Genomic DNA, 22,933 nt, shown 5'->3' on the forward strand with positions numbered 1-22,933 from the left:
AAGGACAGTACATACTCATTACACACGCTTTAGAGTCAGCCATACATCTGCCTGTTTCAACAGTGTGATTCAACTGGGTTATGTGATGAACATTTCCATAAATGCTCCATTTGTGTGATGTAATTCATATAGTGCCGGTTTCTCTCTGCAATGTTTACAAACTAACAGCTGTTGCTACTCTTGTCTCAGACGGTTTGAGGCTCTTACCCTCCAGCAGAGACAGCATCATGACAATCATGTCCTTCTGCAAATCCATCAGCTCCTTCAAAAGCTCAATTTGACTGGAGTCCTGCAAGAGGATCACATGTTTTTCTTCAGGCAAAGTTACTAGAACTTCTTATAAAAAAACAACAACCTGTGATTACAATTTTCAAACATTTATCAGAGCTATAAAAGCTTTTTAGTTGCTTCATTCCATAATTGTCTCTTCCTAAAATATGTTTCAGGCCAATAACAAGAGCTAGCAGTATTTTACCTGTGACAGCTTCATCTGCATATTTGCAAATACATGAAGGAAACCCACAACTGCATCCCAAAGCCTGCTGTGTGCTAAACTCTGCTGATTTCCAATACAGGGGCCCTGAAGGAGAACCAAAACAGAACAGAGATCACAGAAAAACGATAGTCATGTATATGTAATATGGAAGGATGGCAAAGGAGAGAGGAGAAGATAAAGGGGTGGAGTGTGAAAGGAATATATTAACAAACAGGCAAAAAAAAGTAATGGGAAGCACCTGAATGTACTCAGTTAGTGAATTGAAAATCTGCTTGGCCACGGCTAACGCCTTGGAAAAGTTGACCTGTCCAGTCTCATCAATGATGTCTTTCCCAGAGTAGTACCAGTAGAAGTCACTGATAGATTCCTAAAGGAGCGGCATCAATTGTCAGTGGTGGGGAATGAAAATCAACAACAACGACAATGGTGAAAAAGACAATGTTGTTGCTATTTGAATAATGTGTCTCAAACCTGTAGGCGGAGTAGATAGTCCACTGTGCTGATAATGATGTTGACTGTAGTAGTGTTTCCTGTTTGGGTCCTCAGGAAGTTCTGGAAATCTAACATGTGGAACATTCGGCACATAAAGTGAAAACACCCCTTCAGGGATAAATGTTTATGACACTCTTGAGGTCGCAAACTAATTACTCGCTGTATTAAGTCACTACTTCTGTTTTCGCTTATGTCTGAAATAAACATACACAATTTCAAGCAAATGATTAAAATGCCTCACCTCCATTGTGCCCCTCACAGAGAAGTTGCAAAAAGCGGAAGAGATCCTTTGTGAAGTCATCATTCTGTAGCACCTTGGAACCTTGAAAGGAAAGAGATGTTCATTAAAATGTTTTACATTTCTTGTCCCCCTGATAGGCTATTAAAAACACAATATGATGTTTAATTATATAGGACCATCAAATATGAAACCCCCCTTTAAAATCCATCACTATAAGGCAGGCAGTACAGATATCTCAAGTTCTTTCATCTTGACATTGCCAGGGCCTTAAGATCTGTTTGTAAAAAAAAACCAGGGCATTTCAATGAGCTGGCAATAGACCACCAAATAACTTTCACGTGTAGTGAGTGCTGGGTTTGACCCTGTAGGAGCAAAACTGAACGGGTGGACATTGCTGTTGAGATCAATTTTAAAATCAACCAGTTAGTCCGTTCCATAGATATATACGAAATTAGCTCAGTGCGTTTCTGAAAGAGGCTCAAACCATGTGAATGGTAAGCCCACATTTGGATGCCAGCTTTATGAAATAAGCCCTAAAGTCCAAAGCCAGACAAAAGCTTTTGCGGAGGATGTGGACGTTTCCACTAACCCTTTAAGTCAAAAACCTCAGAAAGGGAGCACTGATACGACCCAGCGCTGTACCTGTATCAGCATCAGTATCAGGAACTGTACGTGATGAACATATGGAGGATGTGGCAACAGATACCACACAATGGACAGTGGACTGATATGTACACTCTACTGTCATGCAGGAAGCATGGACCCCACACTAGGTTAATGAAAATTGGGTACCACAGGGAGAGCAAGGTTGGGATGGGAGAGTGCAGGTATGAAATAAAGCAGTGAGAACCATGGTAATGCGAAGGACATTTAAAAGGGTGTGGGCGAGGAGCAAAGCCAGGTGAGCCACACAATCTAAGTCAATCTATTTACCCCGCTCGTTGTGGACTGCCATCAATGGGATTTAGAATGACGGGAGAGGAGACGGAAAAACAACACACGGACGTGGACGTGAGCAAAGAAAAGAGAGGACATCAAGTTACACTACGAAGACGAAGACAGGGGGGAGATATGAAGATAGTGTCACCTCACGAAAAGACATCATGCCGTTAAACAAAAAGAAACAACTCATAATAATTTTAGTGGGAGGTTCAGGGACATAGTTGGACGACACTTTGTCTAGTATGTGATGTGTTCACAAAACCTTGACACTCGATTGTGGTGATAAATTAATAACAGTTACAGAGACACGGTGAATTGTTAAAGACAAACTCTGAAAATGTACAGCAGAGGCCTGAAGGATGAAAAGACAGACATCAATCCACATGAAAAGTGCCAAGTCAAGTGTGTGTTTGTGTGTGTTTGTGTGTGTGTATGTTTGTATGTGGGGGGGGTGCAGAGAAATGTGAGTCCTTGTAGAGCATCCGTCACACATGTTTCCTTATATGGAGTTTATGAATCACAATATTCAAAATATCATCTTATAAACAGTGCATACAATTAGAAACAACTTAACTCACTCGATCCTTCTTCTGTCACCATTCCAAGTCCTTCTGCTTTGTTCTGCCTTTCAAATGCATTCAAATCCAGGACACTGGAATAAAAAGATCAAATGTCAAATATTTAAGTTGTTCCTCTTTTCTACGATCGTTGTAGGTGATTAATGATACCTGCAAGACTGCATCAGTCGTGAGAGACTTTTGAAAAAGCCTGCATCTCTTTTCTCTTTCAGGTAATCAAGCATTTTCTGTAATGTAAAGAACAAAGGAAATCTTTACAAGAGGAAAATACATTTCTGTCCAGTGATGTCACTGCTGTACACAGAGACTTATCGAATAATGAATAAATCATAAAACACTAGATGTATTCATAATAATAAGCTGCTTTCACACATGACCTCCGGCAATGTCCGGATAGTCAGGTCCGGACATTGTCACATGTAGCATGTATGTGAATGAGGCTTCCATCTTATCAGAAATTGTGACTTTTTTTGCATTGATACATGTATTTGGACTTATCTGCAATATAAAAGTATATTATCTGCATATTCTTTGTTCTCGTATGTTATGGCGGTAAATTACGCTTTTTCACCGTCGGTGAGTGGGCATGTTTATGACATCACTTACATGCGGCAGTCACATGATAGTGACGTCATCAACATACCCACTCGCTCGCTGTGAATTCTCCAGACGATCGCCTGCTCTGTTCATACATACAGTGGTACCTCGACTTACGACTGTAATTAGTTTGATAAGAACGGTCGTATGTTAAAACATTCGTATGTCGAAGAAATTTTTCCCATATAAATTATGAAATCATGAAGGGTGAAAATAAACAAAATACACAGCACAAACAGTAAATATGAAAAAAATATCGATAAGCCACCAACTACGTGCACACACGATGTAGGTCGCCCGCTGACTGACTGCTGACTGACTGCTGACTGACTGCTGACTGACTGTTGACTGACTGCTGACTGACTGCTGACTGACTGCTGACTGACTGGCTGCTGACTGACTGCTGACTGACTGGCTGCTGACTGGCTGCTGACTAGCTGCTGACTGGCTGCCGACGCGCTTACTGCAAATTTCCACGGTCGTATCTTGGAGCAGTCGGTTGCAAGTCAATACAAATTTTCGTGAATATCGCTCCTCGTATCTTGGATTAGTCGTAAGCAGATGCAGTCGTAAGTTGAGGTACCACTGTACCGCTAAATTACTCTGATTTTGTACTAGGGTGCTGGCTGGGTAAAGTTTCTTTAATGTCAGTCCAACTGATTTGGACAGTTGAGTTCACACATACAGCTCCTCCGGATACTGTCCAGATAATTTCAGGGTTGCAGTGCATGTGTGAAAGCAGCTACATTTAGACAAAAGTGTTTTAATGGCATGTGTGTACAGTAAACACAGTCCCATTAAACACATTAAAGCATCTTCAGTGGGTTAGCTGGAGAGTGAGGATCTCTCTTAACCGCAAGAGACTAAAATAGCTTTAGGAAAAAAGTAAATGATAACTCAGAATGAGAAAAGTAATGTGGGAAATGTCGGACCTGCTGAACTTGCACATTGCCTCCATTCAGGATGGATATACCCAGTTTTAGGGTGCAGGTCACCATCGGGCCAAGATTACCTGGAATAGAAGGGGAAAAGCTGCCTGTTACAGTACTGCAACGAGTGAGAGAGAAAAGCTTCAATGTTTCAGTGTAGGGTCACCATTAAATCTCTGCAGTTTACGTTTGCCGCCAACTCAATTTCTTAACCCATCATGGTTGGAGCTGCATTTTATTGTCCTCCAGTCACTTCAAACAACCGTACAAATAGCCGTTAAATCATGCATTTGAACGGCTGTGTCCTCTAACTTACTGAAGCTGGGCTACGGCTGGAGGTCAGGAGGTTTCTAGCACACCATGGAATGAGCAAGTTTGCTCATAGACTGCAGGCACAAGTTCACATATTGTGAGAATTACTGAAAAGAGTGCTTCTGCCTCGCACTTTAGGACATGTCTCAGACAGCATGTTTAGGATAACCGGTTTCAGACAACACGTTTCAGACAGACAACACGTTTCCAACAGGTTTCAGACAGCACGTTTCAAACAGGTTTCAGACAACACGTTTCAGACAGACAACACGTTTCCAACAGGTTTCAGACAGCACGTTTCAAACAGGTTTCAGACAGCACGTTTCAAACAGGTTTCAGACAACACATTTCACATTTCGTGGGTACAGTGGCACAGTGCATTATGTGGCGTTTGTATGTTCTCCCCATGCTCACATGGGGTTTCTCCATGTAACATCAGTAAGGACCCACACCAAAAACATGTAGAACATCGTCATCTGACCAGCGATGGACATTTGTAACTGCTCCAGCCCTAGGTCAAGTCCTAGCCAGGATGGGTCAGAGATCTCATTTCCCCGGCCATTTAAAGCGTGTGTGTGTGCGTGTGTGTATGTGTGTGTGTGTGTGTGTGTGTGTGTGTGTGTGTGTGTGTGTGTGTGTGTGTGTTGGTCGCCGTCACCGCATGAGTGCATGTGTAGCGTGTGTGTGACAAAAGAGATTCTTCTTCTCCGACATGTTTCAAGCGGGTTTCAGAAAAAGTATTTCAGACAACAACACGTTACCTTTGCTGGCGCTGATCATTTGCAGCACCATCTCAGCAGCCCCACGGGCATGCAGCCTCGCCTGCTGGTACAGAATCTTCTGCTTCTCCATCTCCTTTTCCTGTGGCAGAGCATAGGCACACACAGATTGAAAGGTAAGTGCAGCTGCCTATGTAATCAAAAACACCACGACAGATTCTCTCCACCACTAAGAGTGAACACTTAAACTCCCTGGCAATGATTATAGTATTATTTTTTTTCCCTATAATACACTGATCTGACTTTAATCTGTGCCAGTGAGATGAGACAGACCATCACAACACACAGTCCCACAGACCTTCATGCATTCCTCCCATTACCCAGTATCCCGGGACAGGCTGCTTTAACTTTTCATCAGTGTCCTCTCCCCTCTCACTGAATTTAAAACAGGCCACAGCTACCAATACAAAACATTTATTTCCTAGTCTTGCTTTGAACGAGGTGAGCAATACAAGTGGACTTTTTTTTTTTCAAGAATTCCTGTTACGTGAACAGATGAACTTACCTCAAATGTCTTTTCTTTTCCTTCTTCCTCTTCTTCCTCTTCATCCTCAGCACAACTCTGTGGAAACAAGTTATTGTTTTACTCATTTCCACATAAATGACATGAATAAAACACTGTTCATTTAATCTACAGAAGCTAGAAGTCCACTACCTTTGCCATCATGTCCGCATACGCAATATACAAAGGATCTTCTTCCAAGTAACTGAAAACAAGTAAAGGCTTGTAAATGTGGGACATAAAGATTGTGCAGATGCAGATGGTTTAATATGAAGTACAGTCTGATCCCCTGTACCCATCTGATTAATTACTTTACCATTGGTTTGGGTCAATAGAACAAGACGATTGTCATTTACGACATTCTGCCTTCAGAAAAAAAGGTTGAAGCATGAAATTCTTTAAAACTCTAAAAAGCTAGAAAGTGAGTACAGAAGTCAGCAGGGTAGTCAAATCCTCCATTGAACAAGTGATGTTACATTTCATCCTCTAACATGTTCTCACCTTCTTTCGGTGAGAGCGTTGTGACTGAAGTGGAGGATGAGCTGGTGGAGGGGGTCCGGCTTGACCTCGGCCTCCTCCTCTTCCTCCTCATCCACGATCTTCAACGGAGTTTTCTGCAGGAGCCCGCAGGCATCAACAGTTAGCTTTGCCACACAGTATGTCACACCCCTCAGAAACCATCCTCTTAAACCATCCATTTAAAAATATATAGACTATATCTTTGCACATTTCTCGAATTCTCAAGGAAAACACTTGGGATAACTGAGCCCATAAAAACATATTTGAAGGCAAAAAAGAGAGATGAAATAAAACACAAAAACAATTTCAATAACATTCAACGACCATTGGCACATGCAAATGAGACCTGTCATGTCCAGGTGGTCGAATGGAAGGGATCAGACAAGGAGGTTCATGTGGAATGAACGTGGAACCAGTCTTCACATTCGTGCATGACAGCAGTCAAACAGGTGCAAGCAGGAAGCCATTTGGTGACGATGAGCAGGAAACTAATGACACCTAAGCTGGACCCACTGGGACAATATAAACTTTACCAATAGAGATGCTATATTGGTAGTCTTACACAATTCTTTCCCTTACGGTCAACAGTAAAAATGTATCTGATACTTTACTAGAGGTACTTTCAAAGGTTCCATAGTGTTTATTACAGTCTAGCAGTTTAACTGAATCCATATGCTGTACCTAGCGTGAAATAAATAAATACGCATGACCCTCACACGGCTACTCGAGCATGCCACTGATGTCACGGCCACAGAATGTTAACGCAACGTCACCTCACACTTACACTACAGACTTACAGAGTACACCATAGACGTGACCACAACTTATGGGTTGGATCCGAAAATCTGACGGTGGAAAAATAAATCACGGCTAGCTATAAGGTCCTAACAGGCCCCTCCTTACCACGGCTGTGAGATAGCAGGAATAGCCTGTCTTTCTAGAGCTGTGTGCGCCGGCGCCAGCCCTGCGTCTCCTGAGTTGGTCATGCAGCCTCTGACCCCTGATCGATCTCTGTTTGGAGGGTTTCACACGGCTAGAGCGGGCGGCCCCGGACGGCGCAGGGAGGGCCCCCTCTCGGGCGCGCTCCCAGGGCTCGACAGGCGCAGGGCTAAAGAAGCACTCGGCAGACAGGACCGGCAGAGCAGTGCCAACGCAGGGCACGGCGGGAACGGGGCGCAGGGGGGGCACGGAGCGCAGGGGCCGGGTGAGCCCGGTACTTACTGCCAGATCCTGAACTAGCTTCTCCTCAAAGGAGTACTCCTCTGCCTCTATCCATAGCCTCTGATAACCCGGGATGAAGAGGTTGATAGAGCGATGCCTGGGGAGGGTGGTGGTGGAGGGAGGTGTAGAGGGGAGAGGAGGAGCAAGGAGGAATGGAGGGGAGCGGGAAGGGAGGGAGGCAGAGTGGCATTAGGGTGGGCTCTGGTGAGTTTAGGAGGAGACAGGAAGGAGATATGTCGAGGAGGGAGGGGGTTACACGAAGTGCAATTTCAGGCAGGGGCAGTGATTGGTCGATGTGGGACCCACTGGCTCTTCTGACTGGTCACTTGTGGTCACCAAATAAACCCTACTTTTGTAACTCTCTCTGCCATCTCGCTGTGAAATTAATTCAAAGAGCATGCATGTTTTAGAAGGTGAATTCATTCATAACACATCTAAGGTCTCTGGCAAGAGTAAACCTTAAGTATCAACATTTGTTGAGGTTACACATTGATGAGTTACATAAGATGTACATTCCTCCAACAAAAGCCCAAATGTGTGCTGAAAAAACCCCAACACATCCTTTGTAGGAGTGTCAGTCTTACTAAAGAACACCAACACATCTTAATCTTGTCATAATAGTCATTAATACAAGACAAAATAATCAGATTGTTTACAAAGCAAAGACCAAATCAAACACAACTGTAAAAGCTAATCATCATTAGTATGCAATCCATATTTTCCACTTTCCTTCCTTTTCCTTTTCACAGATGAAAGCATAGAAATCTTGCTCCAAATTAAAAAAAAAAGGATAATATTGACTTCAGTACTTCTAGTTGACCAATCAGAATCAACAGTGCTGACAGTTGGTTGCTAGGCGGAGGGTTGGTCCAAGGCCTGGTGGATGAACGGGGGTTTTGAGCAAATGAAGCATTCGCCCCAGTCTCACTTTACCGTCAGCAGGGAGAACAGGCGGTCAAAGCTGGAGGCTTTGAACGCCCTTTCCAGCCAAACCTCACGATATCCGTTCAGGAAGTAATTATTATTTTTGTATCTGAGGGAGGTTGGTGTGGTGTTATGCAAGAGAACAACACAGAAGAGAGAATGCTGTTAGGGACATGATGGACGGGGGTCAAACAGGGGCACACAGTCAAGAAATATGCACCACCACCCCACCCCAATACAACTGGCTGTCTGCTTGTTACACCCAGTTAGATTGAAGAAGGCTGTTTTACAATTCTTGCACGTCAACATTTCATTTATTGACATTTTGACAATGTGTTTGGGGAGGCTCACCTGGGCAGGTTATACAGTGGTGCCATGCGGAAGCAGGCCACCACGGCACGCTTACGCTGTTTGGAGAGCAGCCTCTGCAACACACACTTCTTATTCCTCAGAGGCTGCTCCACCTTGGCCATGAGGAACACATCACTTTAGTTAGACCACATAGATAATGTTACGTTGAAACTACAAAAACAATGCAATTGAAAACTATTGAGTGTTATGTATTTATTATTTGCTCAAGTGTACTAATGATCCTATGAAAAGCATTTACCATAATCACTCTGTTTTACTCGTTTTTTTGTAAATGTTTGGGTTTGGAGCGTGGGCTTGAACCGGGCTTGCTGGGGAGCTTATTGCAGAAGTGTTGGCTCTTAAATATCCCTTATAGTCCTTTTTTGTGTGTGTCTGTCTTTTTTTACCTGCTCCAGGTAAAACACTGCAGCGGAGATACTCTGAACTCTATCCACAGTGTGGTCAGAGTCTACCGGCTCTTCACTCTTCACCACCACATCCCTGTACAGGTTTAACTGCCACTGCACCGCTGGGTCGTCAGACTGCAGCACAACAACCAACAGAGCACAACATTATATCATATCACCTGCACTGTTTTATTATGACTTCTAAACTGTAAAACACCGATGGAAGTGAAGGAATAAAAGATTGCACTGTATGAAATGAGTGTTATGTGATGCTACTTCCACACGTGGCTTACCTTGTCTTGAAGGTGGAGATTCTGACGCAAGTAGTCCTTCACTTCATCATCTGTGTCTTTCTATGTTGAGAGGATATTAGAAATAATAATAATAATAGCTGTATTGGTGTTGTAATTAGTAGCCAATAGTCATTTGCACAACCTTGTATATCAATGTACATGGATGTAACGAACATCAAATCTGATAAATAGGTATCTATTAATAGTCACCATATTAAATACTTATTTTTACGCATTAACAAAGTTAATCAAACATTTTAAAACTGTCTTAGTATCATTGAACAGAGAAAAAAGTTCACAGAATGACCTGCACAACAACATTTTTTTATGTCCCGCGTAAGAAATGAGACGATACTATCAGTCAAAAAAAAGCGTTATCAATGTGTCATCCACAGGCTCACCAGATTGTAGCGGATCTTGGCCAGGTAAATTAGCTCCTGGTCACCTGGCGTGCACATGTTGAGGCCGATGGGCAGCATCTTCTTCAGGGCGGCCACGATTAAGGAGGTCTGGATGGAGTAGTACTCTCCACGACGCCGCTTGTGTTTCCTCTCCTGGTCGCCACCTGACTACAAAGGGGAATGTTCTTTGTGATACTCTATGTAGTTTGCACAAAGTACAATGGTTGGTTAAGATAAAGGCTGCCTGATAATAATTATCTCGACTGTGGTTGCATGACAGTTGCCAAGGATGTTAGGACCTGACAACTTCATTACAGTGGCTTCACGCAGGATCTATAAACAGCATTGAGCAGACCCCCGGGGTGAGGCAAGGACCTGCTGTTCAAAATTGGCCACAACTTGGCTTCAGAGTTTGCCTTAATCTTGGCATTTCCTGCTTCCCACACAACTTCCATACGCTGCAGGACACGCTGAGAGAGGGAGAGAACTTCGCCTGCTAAACAGTTCCACTCTGTGGAGGATTTTACGTATCTTGAGCAAGTCGTCGAGTAATATCGATTATTGCAATTCAATGTACATTTAAGATTTTAAGCAGCCCAGTCCTTTTAGCATTAGCAATAGCGTGATGATTGCCGCTGTCCCGCTGCTTATGCAACTGCTGCTGGAGCCGGGCCTGCTACTCCAATGCCTTCACCCGTCGCTACGGGAGTTCCACCTACGGCCACCACTGCTCCTGCGGCTGCTACATCCAGCCCTTCGCCGCCATTCCTAGTGCCTGCGCCCTCTCGGGTTGGTCCACTCAGTCAAAACAGCCGCCACACCGGTGTGCATCGGAGCACTGTGGTTCACTCCGTTGGGAATAGAACCTTGAGAGGCCTTCAACGCACCCCCCTCTTCCTCCACTCTCGTCGTCGGCTGGTCCATGGTACAGCACCTAACCATCCCAACAGCCGAAACCTTCTGCTATTCGGGAGCACTTCTTTCAGACATCAACTCATCCATTCCATATACAGTTCAGGATCACCCAACCGCATCTACAATCATTGTTCAATATTGGGTCTAATGACATCAGAATTGGGCTAACTGAAAAACTGGAGGCTGATTTTAAAAGCCTTACTTGACTCCAGAAAACAACTCTTGCCCAATTCCCTTGGTCTGTTTTGGGGACGTGAACTTCAGTTGCATTCCCCAGTTACATGTCTGGCAAGAGGGCTACTGCAGTGCATTAAACTTACCATTTGCGATTAACTTTTCAAAGATCATTGCTGACAATTGCAGAAACTCTAAAGGTACTGTTCTCAATATTGACTGATTATAAAATCCCCCTCCGGGCTCTGACATTGTTTGCCTGGCTTCTACCTCAAAATGTGAAGAATTTTAACAATTCTATAACTATTAGAATAACTATTAGAGCTGGTATTGTCAGAAACAATAGCAACCCATGTGAGCTGCCCTGTAACAGCCAGGCTATTATGAGGAACTTTAGTCACATCTCTGATGCAGGAGTCTGTAAGATTGTAAGGCAACTTGTCAACTTGCTGTCTTGACCCTGTCCCTGCTAAATAAAAAAAAATGTTTTTATTAGTGTCTCCACATCTGTTCTAAAAATAATTAACGCAACTCTTGAGACTGGAGTATTCTCCAACACATAAAAACGCTATTGAAGAAACCAAATTTAGACTGAAGTGTGCTAAGTTATTACAGGCCTATATCCAACTTACTCTATATAAGCAAGATACTTGAAAAGGTAATTTTTAATCAACTTTACTACTGTATCTAATCACAGTACCGAGACTGCTCTAACTAAAATAGCCAAATCGTTGACTCAGTGCTAGTCGACTCAGTGCTGCTGCAAACAAGGTCTCAGTTATTTTTCTTTGGATATGTCCGCAGCATTCTAATGAATCGTCTGGGTTGGTCCCTTTTAATGTGCTCTTAACTGGTTCCGAATATACGTTACAGAGAGATCATTTTATATTAGTCTTGGAAATCACATATCAAATAAATACAGTATGATATATGTTTAGGTGTTGCACAAGGAAGCTGTCTTGATCCCCTTTGTTTGTCATTACTGTAGAAACTGTAGGCTATCGCTAGGTAATATCATCAGGGAACACAATGTTCATTTTGAGCAATATTTTTTTTTATTAAATGAAGATAAGACAGAAATACTCTTAATTGGCCCCAAAGCCAAAAGAGACGCACTTTCTAATAGGTTAGGAAATGTTGTATATAAAATGAAATGGAAGTAACAAGTCTAGGTGTAATTCTAGACTCTGATTTAAGTTTTAAATCCCACATACACAAGGTGATCAAACCAACATTCTTCCACCTAATAAATATTGTCAACGTACGCTCGTTTTTAAGTCAACAGGATGCTCAGAAGCTCAGTCATGCTTTTATTTCAAGTAGACTGGACTACTGTAATGCTCCTCTTACTGCTCTTCCAAAAAAAGTAAATTGAGAAATTACAGGTAATTCAGTACTCTGTTGCTAGACTTTTCATGGAAACAAGGAAGAGAGAGCACATTTCTCGGGTTTTAGCTACACTGGCTCTTATATCTTTTAGAGTTGTTGTTTTATGTCCCTTCACAAGGTCCTCTATTAGGACCCCTATTAGTTCCTTTAAACATTCCAAAGGTCCCCCAAAATAAAATTAGGGAAGCAGCCTTCATCCACTATGCACCTAAATTGTGGAACACTGTACCAAAAAATATTCGATTTGGGGTTAGTGGGCATTATTAAATGGCAACTGGAACCATACCATTTTAATATATCTTATAATTAGCAACACTGTTCTTATTATTTTTAATTGTTTATTTTACCAATTATTTTTAATCACATTCTTGAAATTGTTTTAATCTTTTCCTTATATGATCTTCCCTGTTTCATGCCCCTTGGATTGTGTGGTTTGTTCTTGTTTATTATTGGGTGGTTTATTTATTATTTCTACTTTTGTTTTGTGCTGAAATGTAAAAGCACTTTGAGCTGCATTCTCTGCATGAAAAGTGCTATACAAAGAAAGTTTATCATTATCCTCCTTAACCTCCAACCAACCATCTTATGCCCAAAACACTAGCGCCCTGCCAGTTTCTATGCCCTATCAATTTCTATCGCCTTGTAAGGTACAGTCCAGTGAGTTTCTCTCATCACTATCACTATAAAAAATACTCTGGTTCCCACAGCTGTGTTAGTTGCTAGGAGATAAGCACCCCTTCTTGCAGTCATCAAATCCATAGAACTGTAGTTGCATACAAAACTCTTGTCATAAGTTTTGAGTGGCAGCAAGTAAGTAATCAGTATGGCATAAAAATAAAATCATTAATTATCTCGAAGACTGAGTGGTGAATCAATGTTATGGAATTAGGTTTGTCATAAATCAGCAAAAGACCAACTTCTCTAGGCTGCGGACCTGAAGAATTTTGCTTCAGTGAGAGTAACCCCTTCAAAACAGGGGGAGAGAGAGAAATAAATACACTTGCTGGCTCTGACAAAACACATACACATCATATGTTCACTATGACAGCTCCGCAAGTAGCTGCCCGACCAAACACTGACAGCACAAGATAAATGGGCAAGCATCCATATAAACTTGAGGGTGTCTGCGTGAAAGCAAACCATTTGTCAAAACTACACGTATACAGCTCAATGTATACGTGTAGTATACAACAGCTCAACAAGCCTAAACCAATAAAGCTGGCATTCAGAGCATGTCACGGCTATAAGTTGAGGTTGCTCAATGCATTAGTCCAGCAAGCGATACAAACCTACAGCATACATCTGAAAAATCATTTCACCACATCTTTTTTCATTAGCAACGTCTACTAAAATGGCAGCTTTCAAGCGCTCAGGGTTTAAAATCAGTGAAATGGAGACTTTTGGACGTGCGTCCACAAAGTGCTGACATAGTGAGAATGGAAAGAGGAAGATAAGGAAGATACAGTAACTGAGCTGAATTCCCATGGCTCACCAAAAAGTGACATCTCAGGGTCTTTCCTTTATTCTGAGTCACTTCAACCATAACATATGCAGCTGGGTTAATGTTAAACACTTCTACAAGATGTAATTCATATAAATAATTTACACCAAAACTCTTTCTTCTCACTCGCTGTGTATACTGAGTAAGTGGTAAATTAAAGTAAATTATTTTTAGCCATATATACAATGATACAGACATACTGTAGTAGTTTTATTATTTTAAATGTGTTACCTTGAACAAGTCACCTCACCTTGGACATGTTGGTCCTGCCCTCTCCAGTGAGGAAGCCCAAGTTGTTGATTTCATTCTGGACCACAAAGTTCTGCTCCTCCCTTTTAAAGTTCTGAGTCCAAAAGATGGGGAAAGAAAACATTCATAATCAGATAGACTGGCTTAGAATTAGATTTTAGATTTTCTGAAAAAATATATTGTAAAGATTCTCCCTAATTAGAACAGGTGAGACATACATGTGATTTGCACCAGAGGATGAAGATCTCGGCCACCATCCTGAAGAGATCAGTGGAGTCTCCATCAGGCTCTTTCAACCATCTGCACCTGGTGGTCAAAGGTTAATCTATATTATACAGTGGTTACTGGTCCAGACAATGGGAAATTTGATAATATACATAACTCAGCTTTAGCAATGAAATCGTCTCTCAAGGGGGAAAAATACAATTACATCATGGTTTGGGGGGGGGGGGGTGGGGGCAGTGCATTCCCAGTGCAGTTACATTTTTGTATGTGTGTATGTAATTCCAAATACGAGTTGTCTGCCCTCTGTGACTTAACGTTGGGGTCGCTCTTACATTTCCGGAGCTTACGGCTGTGTACGACCCACCTGTTGTTATCTACGTAGCGTATGAGCATGGGGTAGAAGGCGTAGAGGTCCCTGCACAGCACAGCAAACTCATCCAGGATCAGCAGCTCAGCCTCCTGGTTGTCACCCTTACTGTCTGCCTTGAGCAGCTCCTCCTCAGCTACAACCTATGTTTATGGAAACATTCAATCGACATGTCTTTGGATCATTTGATCTTCATACACATAAAAGTTTTAATAGATGATTCATCCTCCAGTACAGGAATAAGGTCATATGTTTGGTTTGATACATTAATTAATAGCTTCAAAACCACCTTTCCTTCTCGTCTCGTTACCTTGACTGTCTTCTTCTTAAGTTTCTCTAGTGTGGGCAAGAAGTGGCTCCTCAACAGGTCAGCCGCAGCATTGCAGATGATTGGCTGAGAGTAAACTGCAGCGGTAGACATTGTGCACATGAGTTTAATAGACACCATTAAAATTAATGGGGGCACAAATATAATTTGCTGAAATATTTCCCCTTAACAAGTTTCAGCTTACACAATTTGCCAAGTACTTTAGTATTGTCCATGGGATTTTAATACATTTCTTTGTTCTCCAGAGCAGCCTTGTTTGTTGCTGGGTCATTTGTGGACTCGATTGCTCTTGTATACTAAAAATATTGCCATTTCAATCCAAATCAAATATCCCTGTGAATGTGTCTTCTGAGCTTTGAGACTGTGAGTGCCCACCTGCGATCCTCTTCATCCATGGAGCATCGTCGATGGCCAGGTTGTTGTTGAGGATCTTCAGGATGTTTCCCAGGATGATGCTGAGGTGTTCTGAGGCCACCATTGTGCAGCAATGGGCCTCGGCTGGGGAGTTGTCCGGACCCTTCTCCCACCAGTAGGACAGATAGTTGCACAGCATGGGAAGGATCACCTCAATCACCTAAGCAGGGGACAGTATGACACGACGATGCTGTTTTAACCATAGAGCCTATTGATTTACCTCATAAAATGTTTAATTTCAAAAGATCCATCCAGTTTGATTCGATTTTGTCCTGATCGAAATTACTCAATATTTGAGAGGTTTCCGTTCTATAAAATGATTGTGTTGTATTGTACATGCAAAGGAGGAGGTGGCAAAAATGTAGCCATGTGAAACCATTTCCATTTGAAATGATCACGTTAACCATTTTCTCTGTGTCTCATCTGGATTGCACTTCAAATATCCAATGTTCAGATCGACCACACGCACCTGCGGCATGTCGGTGTAGCGAGCCCCAGATTCTGATATGTCGTTGATGTCCTTGAGCAGACCGTCGAGTCGAGGCATCTCCGGACAGATCTCTTCCACCGTGTCTGGCATACTCAGGACTAGACAGATCACAAGCCGGGCATTGTGAGACACCTCCTGTTTGTACGTTTTGTGAGTCCCAGAGGATGATAATTAGTAATACATAATACACTCACTGGCCCTCTCCCGGGGGGTCTTGGTGTTGAAGACAGACAGTGGGTTGTAGGCGTTAAGGTGGGGCTCCAGGAATGCTACTGGCATGGCTCCCACAAGGGTTGCCAAACACTCCCCCAGAGCTGGCAGGTGCCTGAAAAAACGACATGCTAGTAGAAAAAAAACATTTCCCTGAAACCCACAGGAATGTTTGACATGTTTGTTGGACTCAAACATTGAAGCATATGCATGGAAGCTCTTCCTTAATCAATCAAAGTACTTTGTTTCAACTTTATCTTAACCAGAATAACACGTCAGTCCCATCAGGCGCATTAACTTGGTTCCTGTGTTTGTTATTAGACGTATTCTTTTGCACTCTGGAGGCGCCAATACCATGTATCCAAGTGATGTAGCTAGAACGAAAGCCTGGGTTGACGAGTAGTTTCGTGAGATTGACATGGACAGGGTTGTTCTCAAAAAACAAGTAGCTAGTTATAACTACTCTCATTACAGTACTTGAGTACGTTTTCACATGTAACATGTTGAGTAAAACTAAAATTCAGTACTTACACTTTTACTTGAGTTATTTTCTACCAAAGCCTTGTACCTTTTCATTTTTAATTTTGATTTCAATTTAAAAAAAAAATTAATTTCCAGAACCAAACAAAGCAAAGCATTTTTATGTTTATATGCTATTTGGTGAACAGTGCAATCACAACTATTTTGTGCTCAAAATAAAAACATCTTATTGATTGTGTTTGTCTATGTAATATAAAAATTTGTTATGGCCAATATCCACTCCAAAAGAGTGTGTTCCTCCTAATACACAGGGTGAAAAAAGTGGCCAAACTAAAAATGAACTAAAATTAAAACCCTGTGAGACAAAACTCTAACAGAACCACAAGCAGTTTTCAATTGGACCATAAAGAGGCTTTACTTCTCCACATAGATGTACTTCCCAGTGCCCAGGGAGTACAGGCAGGCCAGGATGCGGTAACAGGAAAGCTGTAAGTCATCCACTGCAACACAAACCGGTGGTCAAACCTCAACATCTTTTTGTCAACCAGAATATATACATTAGAAACCACAAGGTAACTCATAGAGTTGAAGTGTAAATAACGAAAAAAATGTCACAACATTGGACTCTGAACCTACACAGCAGGTCCACTTCGAACACGTGGGTCTTGATGTGTTCGAAGAGCGCGGTGCTGACGGGCAGCAGCACTACAGTGACGTAGGTGATGCTCTGGCTGACGCTCTTCATCTGAGCCCGTGACTGCATGAACTTGCCAAGCTTCAGCATCTCCAGCAGCTTCTCCAGGTCCTCCGCCGCGTTCTCGAAGAACGCCCGCACGCCGGCCTTCACCAACTCCGAGCCGGACTTCATCACCGTTCTAAAAAAAAAAAAAAAAAGAAAGAAAGAAAGAAAAAATAAAAATGATAGAGAGGGGAACAGAACAGGAGGATCAATGTCGTCCTAAAAAAGGCGTTTTTTTTCAGCTAGAGCAGTGGTTCCCAAACTGAGGGTAAATTATTTAGAGCAAATCTAAAAGTGATGACTAGATAAATCCTATATTATACATTTTCTTAATAAATTCAATCATATATTATGGATGGATTTTTTCCAATATTTATGGTCCACAAAGGCTTAGCGGAACTAAAGGATAAAAAAGTTGTGCAAAGTTCCGAGTGTGTAGAGAATTTTTGTATTTATTATTGCTCAACAAAGTATGGCATGAAGCTGAATGAAAACAGTAGAGGACGTATATTGTTGCGGTGTTTACCTCGTATCGAGAGTCTGAGCGAGGATGTGCAGACAGCTCACCATCATTGCAGAATCACTGCCTGCGAGAACGGCACATTATTATGAAGATAAGTAAACAAATGACACACAGCCAGGCAGGAAAACGGGTAGAGGCAATGCCCATTCCTTACCAAAGAGAGAAATCCTGTGTCTGACAAGAGCTGCCAGCTTACAGAACAGGCTGGAAAAGGAATAAGAAAGCAAAAAACAGAGAGAAATGAACAGAGTACCGAAAGAGTTAGAGAAAAAAGGGGAAGGGGAGGAGAGGGAAATGTAGACATGCACTTAGTGTATGGGTTCGGTTATATACAATGAGAGGAAATTGGACGGATATGGATATATGGACGTAAGCATTGTGTCTTTATGTGGTTGACTGCAATTCATGCCACTGCTTTATATTCAATTAATTTTTTAGATACTGTATAACATTATGTCAAATCCATCTAATGTGTTTTAAGACATGTGTTGCACCCTCAAGCAGACATGACTCTGTCTCTTCTATTTGGCAACTTTTATTCACCTCAGTTCTTGGTCGTAACGGTTTAACCCAAAGAAGACTGTCGCCATTTTCAGTACACGGAATGCAAATACAACGTGGGTCCATTTTCTGCCGCGCTCTACTGCGCATATCTATGACATCACCCGCTCTACTGCGCATATAGATGACATCACTCGCTCTCGTTAATACTGAACTCTGACCGCTACTAAGTTACATTAATAAGAATCATATTTGGCACATTAACAATATCAAAATACAATGAAAAGGAAGACTATCTTCTGCGTAAACAAATTAGATCTATTTCAGCTTATTTTAGTTCAAATAATCAATATGCAAATTCCTAAATAATTCTAGGTTGCAACACATGCAGATGTTGAACAGAGTGACTAATTGATGGAAATTGCTTTTTGCATAAACAGCCGGCTAAGTTGCCAAAAGGTCTGTGTCTTTAGCCCCTTTCCCACTTGCACCGAAAGCCGTAAATCTACAGGCAAGATTCAAGATTCAAGATTTTTATTTGTCACATACATATACATACTTTCATACATATATGCAGTGAAATGTAATGCGGTGATAGCACACAATAAAAATTTTTTTTTTTCTAATAGACCGACTAACTGACTCCTAAAACGTAATACAGTAAGTCGAATACTTATAGAATAAAATAAAATATATAGAATAAAATGAAATAAAATGGAATAGATAGAGGGAATATGCTTATGTATATCTTATGTATATCAATTATGTATATCAATAGATAGAGGGGAATATGCTTATGTATATCTTATGTATATCAATTATGTATATCAATATTCCACATCGGCGTCATGAGGGAATGGGAGCCAGTGTCGATGTTCTGGAAAAGTTGTTCTGTAAATTTCCCCGCTCTCTAAGTAGTATAATTTCTGGCAAATTGCCGGAACGGATGTGAATGGAGGTATGTGGGAATGGAAGCAGTAACATTTCCGTAAAGAAGGGGTGGAGCCGAATCCAAATAAAGAACACATAGTGGCTTTTTACGAATGTTTTTTCATACAAACATTTAAAAAATGTCAAACAAATACACCAAATATTGGCGAGTCCGAACCAAACTGTGGAGCTCAGCTGCAAAGACAAGAAACTAAAACACGTCCGGTCTCTACGGAGACAGGTCTTTATATTCTTAAATTTTATTATTTTTCTCTTTAAAAATGCTACTCGAGCAAGTGGACACGGAGAGGTAGAACGGGTGGAGAATGTTCATTCTCCAGAGGTAGAAAGTGTAAGATAGGTTGAAAATGACCACACTGATTTAATAACTTTGGGTAAGTGTTATTGTGTCCGGGGACGGGGCTCTGTCCCCTCACTGTCAGTGGAGGGAAGAGTCTGGCCGGGGAGACGGGGAGCGAAGCGCTGGTCTAAATTACGATTCTGTTGCCTAGTCTCGCGTGATATCAAGCACCTCTCGTGCCAGCATTACGTAATGTATCCGTAACAGTAATTTACTGTATGTGGGAACAGACTCTATAAGGAACTTTTCCGTAAAGGAAGCTATGTGGGAATGACTACCTACTGCCTTTTTTATCCATCAATGTTACAGATTCCATGTGGGAAAGGGGCTTTTGTATCCTGTGTAATTTGACTTCTTACTGTTGGCTTGAGATTGTATTGCAGTGTTACCTGGTGACCATCTCCTTCTCCTTGTGGGAGGCATAGCCGCAGCTGCTCATGTTCTTGCTGGGCGTGGACAGGAAGTAGAGACAGTGGTTCTTGAAGGTCTGGTCTACCAGAGGAAGCAACACCTGGAGAAAAGCCATACCGATACTTCACATTAAACAATTTGAAGACATTTGAGCTGCACCAAATGCAGGTGTGAAATAATGATTTTGAGGTGACTACTAACGAAGAGTGATTCCCACACCTTGGCAAAGAACTTGATTTCCTGGTCATGAGGGGATTTGTCTGTCTTTCCACTGGTGGCCATGGCCTCTGGATCAACAACAGTCCAACACGTGTAAGTTATGTCTCTATCATTAATCTAAATCTTGAAAACGTTTTTCCGTTTTATGGTTCCAACAACAATCAGTGTCTTCAGTCTGACACACATACACTCACCCAGGTGGGCAATGAACTCCTGAGCGGAGTCCACATACTTCAGCAGCCTCTTGAGGAACTTGTAGGAAAACCTCTTCTCTATTGATGAGGAGTCCTGCTCCATGTCCTTCAGACCTCTGTCATAGTGAAGGATTACATATGTAAGCATAACTCATTGAAAGTGTCGGCAGCCAACACTGAAGACTAAGACAATTGAGGTTTGCATTTCAGCTGTTGGCTGTATCAGCTAACTCTTAATTCTTTATACTTTTGAGTTTCAACACTATCAAATCGTACGAGTTTGCAGCTGACATTCCTAGTGGGTCGTGACCAAAATGGCGCATGGATACCAACACGTCACATCGATTCTTTGTACCAGACTGCACAGCATGGGGCTGGCTAACCTGCTGATGGCGTAGCCACTGATCTGCAGGAACTTGAAAACCTCCTGAGCCTTTTCTCTGTCTCTGTGCTTCTCCTTAGCTGTCAGGGTGTCATAGGGAACCAGCAGTGGGTGGGTCCCTCCTCCTGCTACACCAAGTCAGAAGAGCATGATTACAGGTGTTTTTTTTATATCAGCGATGATATGCTTTCGAGACAAAGCAGTGCAGAGAAACAACAATAAAACAACAAGTTAGACTCCAAGATACAAAGTGAAAATACAATATCTTACATGTTAGAGTGCACTTACTTACCTTTGCTGTTTAGCTCAGTTTTCTTCTTCTTGGCCCAGATGTTGTGGTAATTTTCAGCAACTACCTCCACCATGCCCTGCAACAGCAGTGGGGGTATCAGTTTGATGAAATATTCATTCATTCATATTCGAATTCATGTGAATCTTGGGGCCAAACATGCCTTTTACAATCTGTTTTTGCTTTACGCTACGTTTTGTTGAAATGTTGGCATTGATTTAAAATGGCAATATTGGCTGCTGGGTGAAGGCTCACCTGTAACTCTCTGGACAAGGTGATATTGTGCAGTTTTACTGGAGCAGGGCTAAATCCATTAGCCTACAGAATTGAAAACGGACATTAGCAGGATAGAATCATATTTGACAATAAATCAGATAACCAAAGATGAAAGAGTGTGAGAATTTTTTACTTATTGCAAAAAGAAGAATTGTGCATTCCCATACCTTAACAGATATATTCTAACTGTATCATCATTTGCCACTGTTAGTCACGACCACCCAGAGGGAGACCAAGGCAGGACCAAGAGTCCAAATATTATGGTCTACAGTCAATTCCAAGACTTTAAATTGGTGAACCACATTCACCAATGGGGTTGAAACTTTGGTAAAGGCAGACACTAGACACTAACTCAAATTCAATAGCATGCTGCACTTGTGTGTACTATTTGTGCATTTCAGAAACAGAAATTAAAAATAAAACACTCAACCACTGCGCAAGACTGAGTCAAGTCTGAGTTACTACAATTTCAAGTCTGAGATGTGGTTAAAACTGCTGTGGACTAATGGAGAAGTCTACACTTGAGGACTCGAACCCTGTCACCCTGTGCACGGACAGCCACCTGAGGCTCAGAGGACTTGTGTTGCTTTTCACTTTCTCGCTGCTGGAACAAGGCCTCTCCCTCCTTGGTCCTCTCAATGTTCCAGCCCATGGCCAGCATACTCTTAAGTGACTCTTTCACTGGCCAGCGGTACGTCTCTCTCTCCTAGACATGAGAAACAGCATGCATACGCACAAACACGGGGAACATTTCCTCATTAATGAAGACTATTGCCAGACGATTATGAGGCATTTTTTGTTTCATAACGATTTGCAATGTGACATTAACTTTAGTTTCTAAACAATTTTTTTTTCAAAAGGTTGAATATTATAACATCCCAGTTCAGTGTTACCACAGCAGTGGCTCTGGAGGGTGATTTCATGTACCTTCTCGCTCAGAGATTTGTAAGGCTTCAGCAGTGGATGGGTTTTAGCCTGGTCGTCCACACTATTACCCAGTTTCCATTCAGCTGACACCTGCAAAGATCATCATTCCAAAACCTTGAAATACACCCGGCTTCCAGGTTACAGAGTAGGTCGACATAGCATTGAGCTAACAAACTGACACCATGGTCCCATTACCTTTGTAATGAGCAATACAAGGTACCTTACCATTTTACTGTCCTATACAAAGGGATGATTATGCATTGTTATTGTGGAAATTAAAACCAGCTTGGATGGCAAACTCTCCTTGATGTTTTGGTTGGTTTGTTGTACAGGTTTAACATCATATTCACAATTACCAACCTTTTCCGAGGACCACTTTTCATGGGAATGCTCGGCGTATTTGTTAGCAATGTACTCAAGTTTTTCAGGAAGGGAGATACTGTAAAGAAGAAAGG

General features: G+C 41.9%; 1 protein-coding gene across 2 annotated transcripts in view; it reads right to left on the reverse strand.

The window, feature by feature from the left end:
- ryr3 (ryanodine receptor 3) overlaps nucleotides 1-22,933 on the reverse strand; it is a 126,609-nt gene that overhangs the window by 9,062 nt on the left and 94,614 nt on the right. For both annotated transcript variants that reach the window (XM_080024059.1, XM_080024058.1), the window contains 37 exons: nucleotides 22,839-22,917; nucleotides 22,479-22,568; nucleotides 22,114-22,257; nucleotides 21,531-21,593; nucleotides 21,279-21,354; nucleotides 20,988-21,114; nucleotides 20,605-20,720; nucleotides 20,411-20,478; nucleotides 20,170-20,291; nucleotides 18,143-18,192; nucleotides 17,992-18,052; nucleotides 17,363-17,601; nucleotides 17,145-17,226; nucleotides 16,231-16,361; nucleotides 16,016-16,134; nucleotides 15,508-15,706; nucleotides 15,115-15,209; nucleotides 14,802-14,947; nucleotides 14,431-14,518; nucleotides 14,214-14,306; nucleotides 9,985-10,152; nucleotides 9,584-9,643; nucleotides 9,291-9,425; nucleotides 8,884-8,996; nucleotides 7,609-7,705; nucleotides 6,370-6,482; nucleotides 6,022-6,073; nucleotides 5,872-5,928; nucleotides 5,349-5,448; nucleotides 4,279-4,358; nucleotides 2,900-2,976; nucleotides 2,750-2,823; nucleotides 1,230-1,310; nucleotides 968-1,056; nucleotides 735-863; nucleotides 476-580; nucleotides 208-289 (listed from right to left, as the gene is read on the reverse strand). In XM_080024059.1, the coding sequence (XP_079880185.1) occupies nucleotides 208-289; nucleotides 476-580; nucleotides 735-863; nucleotides 968-1,056; nucleotides 1,230-1,310; nucleotides 2,750-2,823; nucleotides 2,900-2,976; nucleotides 4,279-4,358; nucleotides 5,349-5,448; nucleotides 5,872-5,928; nucleotides 6,022-6,073; nucleotides 6,370-6,482; nucleotides 7,609-7,705; nucleotides 8,884-8,996; nucleotides 9,291-9,425; nucleotides 9,584-9,643; nucleotides 9,985-10,152; nucleotides 14,214-14,306; nucleotides 14,431-14,518; nucleotides 14,802-14,947; nucleotides 15,115-15,209; nucleotides 15,508-15,706; nucleotides 16,016-16,134; nucleotides 16,231-16,361; nucleotides 17,145-17,226; nucleotides 17,363-17,601; nucleotides 17,992-18,052; nucleotides 18,143-18,192; nucleotides 20,170-20,291; nucleotides 20,411-20,478; nucleotides 20,605-20,720; nucleotides 20,988-21,114; nucleotides 21,279-21,354; nucleotides 21,531-21,593; nucleotides 22,114-22,257; nucleotides 22,479-22,568; nucleotides 22,839-22,917 (3,800 nt within the window). The remainder of the gene's footprint in view (nucleotides 1-207; nucleotides 290-475; nucleotides 581-734; nucleotides 864-967; nucleotides 1,057-1,229; nucleotides 1,311-2,749; nucleotides 2,824-2,899; nucleotides 2,977-4,278; nucleotides 4,359-5,348; nucleotides 5,449-5,871; nucleotides 5,929-6,021; nucleotides 6,074-6,369; nucleotides 6,483-7,608; nucleotides 7,706-8,883; nucleotides 8,997-9,290; nucleotides 9,426-9,583; nucleotides 9,644-9,984; nucleotides 10,153-14,213; nucleotides 14,307-14,430; nucleotides 14,519-14,801; nucleotides 14,948-15,114; nucleotides 15,210-15,507; nucleotides 15,707-16,015; nucleotides 16,135-16,230; nucleotides 16,362-17,144; nucleotides 17,227-17,362; nucleotides 17,602-17,991; nucleotides 18,053-18,142; nucleotides 18,193-20,169; nucleotides 20,292-20,410; nucleotides 20,479-20,604; nucleotides 20,721-20,987; nucleotides 21,115-21,278; nucleotides 21,355-21,530; nucleotides 21,594-22,113; nucleotides 22,258-22,478; nucleotides 22,569-22,838; nucleotides 22,918-22,933) is intronic.

Source organism: Zeus faber (genome assembly GCF_960531495.2).
Source record: "Zeus faber genome assembly, chromosome: 2".
Taxonomy (NCBI): Eukaryota; Metazoa; Chordata; class Actinopteri; order Zeiformes; family Zeidae; genus Zeus; species Zeus faber.